The 11,279-nt window shown below is 41.3% G+C and overlaps 1 protein-coding gene across 1 annotated transcript in view; it reads right to left on the reverse strand.

The window, feature by feature from the left end:
- The window catches only part of UBE2K (ubiquitin conjugating enzyme E2 K), a 25,761-nt gene extending 21,031 nt beyond the window's left edge, over positions 1-4,730 (reverse strand). The window contains exon 1 of the mRNA XM_072406312.1: positions 4,492-4,730. Coding sequence (XP_072262413.1) covers positions 4,492-4,554 — 63 coding nt within the window. The 5' untranslated portion in view covers positions 4,555-4,730. The remainder of the gene's footprint in view (positions 1-4,491) is intronic.
- Between the last annotated feature and the right edge of the window lie 6,549 nt (positions 4,731-11,279).

An 11,279-nucleotide genomic window follows, 5' to 3' on the forward strand; every position in this document is an offset into this window, starting at 1 on the left:
TTCCCACCCGGTTTAAAAAAAATTCTGGGTTGAACACTGCTGTGGTTATATTTACACCACAGCTGTATCTATAGACGGAGCCATGGTTATCAGTATGAACTGGGCTACTATCACGTCTTCTCATTTTATTCATTTCCACGATGGAAAATTATCAATTCAGATGGCTGATATCCTTCATGCATAGGAAACAATGAGGACCTGCTTCTCTGACCTGATCACCTGCAGTGCTCTCCCTAGCACTATTTAGCCGGGTGCACCATCCAGAAATTTTCAGTAACCACCCGGCTGTTTTTAAGGGTTACTGAAGAGTACAGGGGCAGCCACCCATTTACAATTTCTTCCCACCCAGCTTAAAAAAAAATTCTGGGTTGAGCACTGACCTGATATTTTATGTCCTTGCTAATAATGAAAACTAATGCATCCTCCACATCTGTGGACTGGTATGCTGCAATCTAGAACATATTTCACCTTGGGTTTGGATATCCTGATATATGGCTCACTGACCTGTAACACTAATGCAGCTCAACACAGCAGAGATATAGACATATACATTTATGTGTATATGTATGATACTGGCACTTATTCATGTATAAAACCTGATATCACCAGTGAATGCTAGAACATTGAGACTTTTCCAGGCCTAGACACTACCTCTCATCAATATAAATGTACCTACTGTGGAAAGTATTGCAAAAAAAAAACAACAAATACATATAATAAATTATGCAAAAAAGATTGAAGCTAGCCATGATCAGAAGAAAATAAGAAGCCTGAACACTGATTGGATCATTGCCATCCAATAGTTGACCACATAGCTAAATGTCTACCAATCAGCAGACAATGATCTGTGTGATCCCACAGCTAGAAAGCATCTAATAAAGTCCATAGTTTGGAAGGCATAAGATAAGTTAGAATGTCCCCATGTCCGGAGCATGGACATTATTGATTTTGTGTGCAAAAAATCATCAGAGGCTTGAGATTTTCAATTTTCTTTATCGCACATCACATTTGAGTTACTGAAATGTAATTGTAGTGCTCACAACCACAACACAACACAAAAATTAAGATTGTGCTGAATAGATACCGAACAAGCCATGTATCAATTATTATTCATTAGGGGGCCCTTTAAAAGTCTTTACTAATCATCAATTTTGGGTTAACAAATAGATCTCGCCATAGAATGGTTCTTATCATTGCAGCCAGTGTGCAAATACCAATCATGTATTACACAACTGTCCCTTGCGTATGCACCTTTCTTCCTATGTGCGTAGGGGCGGGCCTCTTTATTTTATTGAATTTTTTTGGTTTTCAGGTTGTCTTTATTTGTTTACTTTATCACAATCACTGATAGGCCCCCATGTGATAATATTGTACAGAGACAGATTCTCTTTATTGAGAAGTCTCCAGCAGACTGTAAGAAATGTAAAACAAATGCTGCTCTGACTTCTCAGAGGAGCTCCGAGTGCTGCCAAGAACACTACAGGGGGCATCATGGCCTGGCTATGCCATCTCTTCTACCTGGACTCAATAGCTAGCATTTATTTCTGATCCCAGGCTCCATGAAAGAGGCGAGTAGCCTCCCAGTGAACATCCATAAAGCAGATAATAATCACAGACTGGGGAAGCATGGGCCAACATTGGATGGGTGAAAATTATTATCGGAGGTTGTACATATTGCGGAAGATTGCAATTATAGGTAAGTATACACGTGGGGAGTATCTGTGATGTTCAGGTTATTATTAAACAGGATTTCTATAGCGCCAACATATTAGGCAGCCATGTACATTAAATAGGGGTTGCAAATGACAGACAGATACAGACAGTGACACAGGAGGAGGAGAGGACCCTGCCCAAAGAATTTATAATCTAGGAGGTGGGGGAAGTAACACACAATAGGAGGGGAGATATGGGAACTATTGGTAAGTAGTGACAATTTTAAAAGACGACGGGTAGGTGTGCATGAAAAGGTGAGGTGGAGTGCTCTTTTAAATTAGCAGAAAGTAGGAGCAAGCCGAATAGGACGAGGAAGACCATTCCAGAGAGTTCGGGTGGCTCTAGAAAAGTCTTGGAGCGATTAAGGTAAATATACCTAGGAAGAACCCGTGGGTTCTGGTACTGTACTGAACCAGTACCAGGGCAATAAGGACTGCCTGTTGTGGCAGTGCATGCATTAATGAGCATTGTCATAATGCTTGCCCTATATGCAGTGCCATTCATTGTATATAGCATTCCAAACACTTTATACAGCATAACACTCGATGCCCTAAAATGCACATCTTACGTATGGTGGTGCCACGTTAAGGACAATTCTTCCCCAATTGTAATGCATTGCCGGCCACAGCTGCCTGCTGTAATGCAAATAAATGCCCCGAGGTACAGGAAACTTACAGAATGATATTCAGTTTTCTCCATCATAAATACCCGCTGCTTCTAAATACCTTTCAAATCTTGATGCCAGTAGCACTGCTCATCTCCTGCACTTGCTTGATGAGTAAAGGGCACTTCAAGTGGAATTGAACTGCAAAAATAAGAGGACAGCAAGCAAATCGAGAAGCTACTTGCTCTCAGTTTTTATTTTTTTGTTACAGAATGGAGAAGCAATATCTCTCCTGCAACAGAATAAACTTACCTGCACGTTTGTTTTTTTTAACTACACTCACCTGTGCTCGTTCCATCATCTTCACCCATTCCTCTTTTGGATCTTCAGCCATGCCGTGCAGGTAAGTTGTTTTATTACAGAAGAGACAGTACCTGCCCCTTCTGCAATAAATACCCTACCCAGTCCTATGTTCTGCTTTAATGAACTTTATGATGGTGACAACACTGGAAGTAACCGGTAGAAAGTGCAGCTCAGCTACTTGCTGTCTACATGGGAAGAGTGGTAAGGTGACAAGAAATGTCCACAAAAAGGACCTGGAATGGCTCCGAAAGGTTGGCTTGTGACAATGCTTGTAGAATCCTGTACTGTCGAGTGATGGTGACTTCATCTTTTCTTGGTAGGATGACAATGAGTGAGCAGACTGGAACACAGGAAATGAAGTGTTGTCATCCTATAACAGGAACTGACGGCAGGAGAATCCTATTTCCAAATATTATATAATTCAAAGCTGCAGAAAAAAAAAAGACTGAAAATTCCACCCTAAAATCCTGTGTGTCCCCAGCTTCTGTGGTCCCCTTCCTGTTGACACGCAGGAAGTTGAGGTGATTGGTTAGAGATTTCCAATAATATCATAGCCATCTCACCTGTTCACAGTATACAGCATTGCACAATTATTACTCCATGCTGCTGATTTTAATTCATTTGATGATTTCGGTTCCTCCCAGCACATTTGCGAAGTCAGGAAGGAAACAGACACCTGTCCTGACAACCAATCAGAATGTAGCCTGCTGTGTACGTAAAGCGTACTTAAACTCAGAAATTTCACTTTACATAAAAGGGTAGACAACCTTTTTATGTTAGGTAAAAATTCTGTTTGTTTTTTAAGTGCAACACCCATTTTTTTAAAAAAACAAGTAAGGGCGCAGCACCGCTTCCTAATTTTTTGATTGCCTAGGCGATAGAGAATGAATGGCAGCACAAAGTCTCTTTGCTGCTCCTTCTGCGCATGCTTGAGCACCTTGGGCCTGCGCAGAAGGAGCCTTTTCGTGAAAAGGGGAACAAAATTGCCGATCTCATGCATGCGCAGTGACATCAGCAAGTTTTTTTTCCAACCTACATCACCGTACCAGGCGCCTGGGTCAGGTAGGAAAGAAGAACAGGAAGAAGAGGAAAAGATGGCGGCTAGCGAGCCCGCTGAGAGACGAATACTGGAACGACGCGGCACCCGATAGAAGACACCTCCGGTGTGATCTACTGCTCTGCGGGATTAAATGTAAGTGGATTTATTTTTGTTTTAGGTAGTTTTGAGTTTAGTTCCTCTTTAAACAATGGGATGACAGCCGACAATGGAATATTAATGTAAGGTGATTGTAGGTTCTGGCTAAAACCCTTGCAGGAAGTACAGGAAGGGAGTCACCATGGGGTCACCAGCCTGGGACGGGGTGACTCTAGAGGTGGCAGGTCATGGTGCTGGATATCACCCCGCTCCTATTGTGCGATACTTCCCCCACCTGTTAGACTGTAAGCTCTTCAGGGCAGGATCCTCTCCTCCTCTTGTGTCACTGTCTGTCATATGAAACCATTATTTAATGTACAGCGCTGCGTAATATGTTGGCGCTTTGTAAGTTCTGTATAATTTTAATAATAACACTGCCACCCCAATGCCCAGCAGTCACCTCCAGCAATACAAAGCGGGGCGACACATTGCCATGGCAGAGATATTGAGGCCCAGTTCTGCCATAGAAGTTGTGAGGATTGTGCAGAACTTCCATAGTAACACAATGCTGGGGAGGGACCCTGACCACCTGGGATTAATACCCCCTGTCTAGGAAGATTGCTGCCATGGCATGTAGATGTCAGGATGAATGGGGCAGGGCTGGCACCTCTCTCACCTCCTCGCTCTTCAGCACCTCTTTGAACTCCCTCTTGATCCTCTGTGCGGCGATATTGGCCATGTCTGCTCCGCTCTGCTCTCCCCGGCCTGTCGGTGGAATTGGCGCTGGCCTGGCTGCACTGACCGCTATGCTGTTCTACCGGGCCCGGATTCCTCAGCCTCCCCCGCCCCGGTGAACGAGCCCCCGACACAACACTCAACGGCAAAATGGTGGCAATGAGCATGCGCAGTGCGCTGCACTGGAGGCCGCAGGAAGAACTTCCTGACAGGGCCCGGGTAACGTCATCCAAGCCGAACCCCGCGACGTCACCAGACACCGCCCGCACTCTGCGCATGCGCGGACCATGCCGGCTCCCCTACCTGCAGAAAGAATAGAAGGAAATGAGTGTGCAGTGCTGAGCTATGGTTGGGTTTTGTTACTTTGAACTAGAAGTTGTTAGGAAAGTCCCAGTCTGCCTGTTTAACCCCCCTAGCGGTCTACTTCCTTCCAAATTTCAATGCAAAAAAGCGGTAAATGTTTGGCATGGAATTTTTTTTTTCATTGTAGGTTGTAATTCTTAGGCTTAACTCACTGATATTTAATAAATTTATTAATAAACTGTAAATAACACAACACAAAAATATAGTAGTATATATAATAGCATATATAATATATATAATATAATTATATTATATGAATAATTCTTTGTATTGGACTCAATACAGCTATTTTGTAATAAATCTAATACAAAATTATTCGAATCCTCCCCCCCGCACCGACACATGCACCAACGTTACTGGGAAACCCTGTAGATCCCGTATCTGCACTTCGTGGCTGGAGATCGGGGGAGCAGGATGTGTCCCCAGGACCTGCGGAGACCAGCAGGACACCTGGGGACGGCTACAGAACAAGGTAAGTGGTTTTTTTTTTACTTAAAAGCTACCCTGAGTGTGACTCGGGAATACCGCTTTTTGCAGGTAAAATCCACCCAGAGTCACACTAGGTAATACCGCTAGGGGGGTGAAAGAGGAACTAAACTCAAAAGTCCCTAAAACAAAAAAAAAATTCACTTACCTTCAATCCTGCAGGGCAGTCCGATCCATCCGGAAGTGTCTTCCATCAGGTCCCACGTCTTTCAATAAAATCACACCTTCAATCCCGTAGATCAGTCTGTCCGTTGGGAGATTTCTTCCCATCAGGTCCTGCGTTGTCCCGGTATCTATTCGGAGCGCTGGGCACCGACATTTTCTCTCTTTTGCTTTCTTTCCGCGTCACCCGATCTAGCATTGCGTAGGCGCAAAATCATGTGGCGTAGATTGGGAAATAACTAGCCTCACTGCACATTGCAGAGATCTGCAATTGTTTTTTATTGATGAAAGGGCTCCAGCGCATGCCCAAAATACTCAGGCATGCGCAGAAGGAGCAGCCAGAGCATCCCGGGATGTGTGACGTAGGTATCCTGGGAGGCTCTGCGCTCCTATTCCTTTTTGATTGCCTAGTGATTAAGAAAAAGGAAGTTTTGCACTTAAAAAAACACAAACAAAATGTTTGATTTAAATAAAAGGCTTGTCTACCCTTTTATGTAAAGTAAAAAAATCTGAGTTTATGTACGTTTTAAATCAGCTAAATGTATTTCAATATTTGAACTAAAGTTCTACTTTACAAATCTAGCATTCGGCAAGCCCTTTTTGCAGAAAAGGAAGGTACTTATTGCAGAAAAGGACACCGCCTTTAGAAATCTTGCATCAGATTTTTAAAAGTGGTCTCCTTTTCTGCAATAACTACCTATTGTAAAAAGTAACCTTACCTGCCTGATCACTACTCAGCTGTCAAAATGTGCCAAGCTTTGCATACACAGCTCAGTGTTTGTTGCCACGGATCAATTCCAGCTTCCATTCTAAATACCGGGACTGGGGAAATTCCCACATGCCTGCAGAAGTTAAATCATCCTGGCCTGGCCAATCAAGATGGCTGAAAATTGGGATGTGGAAAAGAAGATGTCAGCGGCCATGACGGAATAGGAACAGGTCAGTATTCCAGGGCTACTCTCTGCTTTAAAGTAATACGCAAGGGTGAGCACAAAGGGTCCTTCTATACAGGAGGACCCTTTGTGTGGAAGCAGTGGTCTCCCTGCAGAGTTCAATACACCCCCAATAAGTTAGAGTTCTCCATTCAGCAGGGAACATGAGCTTACCTGATTGTGGATCTATAGGGCAGGGACATGTTGGAGCTTTGTACTGCTTCACTACAGAGTGCAAAGGGTGCCAATCTGCAGTTGCTGGTTGAGGGCTGGCATTTCTTATTACTTTTTATATCCTAGACCAAAAACCTTAACTTTAATGCAGATCTAAACCCTGGGGATTCTTACTTGTCCTTGTTCCATCATGTGTGCCGCCATTTTCTTCCTTCTCATCCGCATTGTGATCTTCAACCAGTTTGATTTGTTTAGGGGAATTTATTACTGACATTTAACAGTAAGTCGAATAGGTTGAGATGTGCCTTGTATCTATTTAATGCACCGACGTGTGGCAATTGAGCAGGTAAAAAAAAACTATTGCAAAAGGAAAATTGCATGAACTTTGGTTCCACTTTAAGGTACAGAACACATTGTATTGTAATGTACCTAAAAATTTTTTAGATGATTTAAAATAAAGGGCCTAATTTAGTAAAGGTCTCCAAGGCTGCAGAGAATACACTTTCACCAGTGAAACTGGGTGATCAAGCAAACCTGGAATGGATTTCTTCAATGTAATTTGCTATTTGCTAGGAAATGCTTTGAATCTTGGACCAGATCCATACCAGGTTTGTTTGATCACCCAGCTTTACTGTTGAAAGTATATTCTCTCCAGCCTTGGGGAGCTTTAATAAATCAGGGCCAAGGTCTCAGCTGAGCTTTAAATCTCGAAGTCTTTTTTTTTTCTTCAACCAAACATATCCCTATTGGAAAATCCATATTCCTGTACTGGTGACAACTGTAGGATTGAACAATAGTCACCAGGTCAAATAAAGAACACAATGGGAATACAAATAACAGAGGTTCTAATGTTTTCCCATTAGTACCTTAGCAATAAGGGCCCTCCACTAATATTTCTCCCCACTATTTTCTGAGGAAAGGAAACCTTACATATCCCCATATTAGTTACATGGACTGGACATTGGTGACCTTTTATAAACAAAAAAATTCAACATGTTTAAAAACTATTAAGTAAAATGTTACTTTTACTAACACCAGCACACAATAACAATTAGACAGCAGATCCCTAAACTACCACAACATCAGGATGATTATCAAAGGAAGCCTCTATGCTGGTATGTGTACTGCTCAATTAAAGTCAATTGGACTGGTGATTTGCAAACATTTATCATACACAGGAAAACATTGCTCATAGATGTGAGTCCTGGGCACTATTTAATCAGCCATGTGATGGTTATTTTCTACTCTCATTGGACACAACTGAAAATGGCTGTCACCAGGAGCATAACTACAGAAAATGGGGGCAGATAGCAAAATCTGAAGGGAACAGGTAGCAATGTAGCAGAAGAACTGCCATACATCCATACTAGTAACTAGTGCTGAGCATATAAGTAAGTCATAATGAAAAAAAGGGGGAAAGCAGTAAAGGAAACTGTTAACCTTTGTCCAGCTAAATATTTTGTGCTCAGTAATCTCAAATTTATTTCAGCAAGCGAATGCTGAAAGAGTTGGTTTAGTAGTTAGCAAAGAGACAAATATATATATATATATATATATTATATATATATATTCAATTGAATGGGAGCAGTTGATTCTGCAGTTGAGCCCATGGGAGAAATACTTTAGCTCACATGGGTTTGAAATGGCCATTACTCAATTTATCATCTTGTTTATGAGTTCTGTTATATTTGGCATTTACAGGCATGAACATTCTATAAGAATGCATTAGTTGCAAACAGTGCTTGGTTAAAACCAAGCCTTAACTTTTCTTATTCTTTTAGAATAGAAACTGTTATAATAATTAAAAAAAAAATCTCAATATTGGAAATTTGAAAAAAAAAAATGGTTTATGAAGTCTATGCACCATGCTTGTGCAGCATGCTTCCTTAGCCACTTTGGGTTTGTGCATTTGCATTATAAAAATGGCTGAACATCTCTCTCTAATGACATCAATACCCCATAATGCCTGGTGTTCACTGTGGTATCTAAACTTTAAGTTCTGGGGGCATGGAATCAACAGGACAGGAAGTCTGTGTTCTAGAGGTGACAACTTTGCTCTTGTAAAAAGAAAAGCGTCTCCTATTGTATTTTACAAGGTTTGACCTGCCAGCTCCATGTATGCTGGATGTGTACCATACTTGTAAGAAACTGTTTTTTTTTTTTAGCAATTGGGTAGTATATTTAGTGAGTTGTATTCATATTCATATAAAACAGAATTCATAATTCAGTAAATGAAACAAATAAGTGATACGGTCTTTCCCCAAACAAGATACAATGGGGTGTAAGACCATTAGACTAGACATAAATATTCCTGATACTTATTAACAGGAATAACAAGGGGTAGAAAAGTGGTACCGTCTTGTGTCCCGACACATTCCGCCAAATGGCTTCTTCAGGGGATCTGCAAGCCACATTAGTTGATGTCAGAGAGTTGGAGGGATTATTCACGCAGGGATTAGTCAGGTCAAAGGGTGCTAAGAAATAAACGTTTTACATTCGCACAAAGGGTAGCAATAGGGGTCCCAAGAGAAGCTCACTCCCTCACCAAAGTTTAAACTTGTGAACTGTAATTGATAGCATCCATTGACCTGACTATGGGGAAAGACTGTATCACTTGTTTTGTTTCATTTACTGAATTATGAATTTTGTTTTTTAATAAATTGAATATAACTGAATATAACTAAATTTACTACCCAAATGCCAAAAAACCTAGTTTCTTTCTTTTTTTCTGACAACTTTGCTCTTGCTTAGGGTAATACTCCAGAAGTATTCTCAATTTAGAACCAGAATTCTAGAAACAACCAGAATATAAAAAAAAACAAATGGAAAGACTGACATACTGGAATTAGTGGATAGCAAGTGTATAACTTTATTCATTTTAACATCTATTTTGAGTTCAACTTTAAAGCCCAAATTCTGCTAAAATGTTTAGGAAGGCATGGATAACGATGGAAACATTCTCAGAACCTATACTCCCTCTACTACTCCACTCTTCATTTATCATTTGTCCTATTTAAGAATAATAGTGATCAGTTCCTCTCATCAACAGAAAAGAGGGGTATTGGTAGGGTGTGTTTTGGGAGCCATTAAGAATAAATAGTAACCCAGTGCACCAACACATGTCTTGAGAATCGCTGCACATTGTATTAACACAAAGCAATATTGGGAATAGGCCCTGACTCCATGCTGCAAAATGTATTTGGAAAGTCATGCATGCTGCAGTTTTCCAGTGTTGACCAGAGTTCATTCACTGCAGGCACATTTCCAGCATTTTGTTGCATGTGTTATTATCACTAGGACTATTCCTGCTATTGTGCTAGAAGGGGAAAAGTCTTGTACACACACATGGAAACATACATTTCCTTATGCATGCTTGTGTAAATGAGTCATTGTAAATAATGAGTAATCATCATTAAGGATCCATTGTCATTAACAAGTCATTGATCCATTACAAGCATAATAGGCCTAAGCACATAATAATGCTCATTAATATGGTTTGTTTTTTTGTAGAAAACCTGCTATGAACAAGTGTCTCATATATTTTATATAGCAAATTTGCACTAGATTAACTGTTAGCTGTCAATCACTGTCCTAAATAATTTAGTGCTAACCCACACTAAGGCCTCTGTCACAAGTACATTCTAAACCTATGCAGTTAGCTGCTCTTGGGCTCATAGCAATCCGCATCGAAGGTCAATGTATTTCCACATGTCGGAATTAAGGTGGTGGTGCAGTTCTTGCTCCAGAGGTGGAAAAACAACAGGGCAGACAGAAGCAACATGTCACTTTCAGGAATTGTTCTGCAACCCTCACCGTAACTAATGCAAATGCAACCGCATACACAAACCAGTTTCTAATCACGCCTGTTCAGTTAATTAAGAAACATGGTTGGAATGTAAAATTTAGCATAAGGAGTGAAGTGGTCACCTATGTGCCTTTACCCTACCTAGCCCTAGCAAACTCAAAATGTTTGGCTTAATGATTGTGCCAGATACTGCAGTGTGTTAGACAGGATTTAAACACCCCCCCCTACGATTGAGTTTTATGGTTTCTCCCAGATATTACAGTAGTGTAGTAGTGGGAGGAACCAAATTACCCAGTGGAGGGACACTATCCTAAACGTTGGAACAGAGATTCACACATAGCTCTTATACAATGGTTAATTTTTTGAACCTCCAACTAGGAAGATAAGTATTTATTGTAACCATTTACCAGGTGCTTTTACAGGTAGTCCTGGGTTAAGGACATCCAACATACAGACGCCTCCAAGATACGAACAGGGCTCCCCTGCTCGCTCAAATGCAGGACGAAGGTTGGATGAGGGGAGGGGGTGGTTTGCATGACTTGCAGAAAAAATCTTTTTGCTAAACACAGTTGAGGTTGTGGGTGTACTTAAGGGGGTGAGCTCTTTCTGCAGCCCTTTGTAACACTTTAAAGGGAATAAACCCAAAAACGATCCAAAACAAAACAAAAAATACACTTACCTTCAATCCTGCAGTGCAGTCCATTGGTCCGGTGGTTTCTTCCATCGGGTCCCTCGTCGTCTCAGCATCCGTCTTCAGGTCGGCGCCCTAAGCGGTGCCATCTTCTCTCTGTTCTTGTTCCTACATCA

Source organism: Pyxicephalus adspersus, chromosome 3 (genome assembly GCF_032062135.1).
Source record: "Pyxicephalus adspersus chromosome 3, UCB_Pads_2.0, whole genome shotgun sequence".
In the NCBI taxonomy this organism is placed as follows: Eukaryota; Metazoa; Chordata; class Amphibia; order Anura; family Pyxicephalidae; genus Pyxicephalus; species Pyxicephalus adspersus.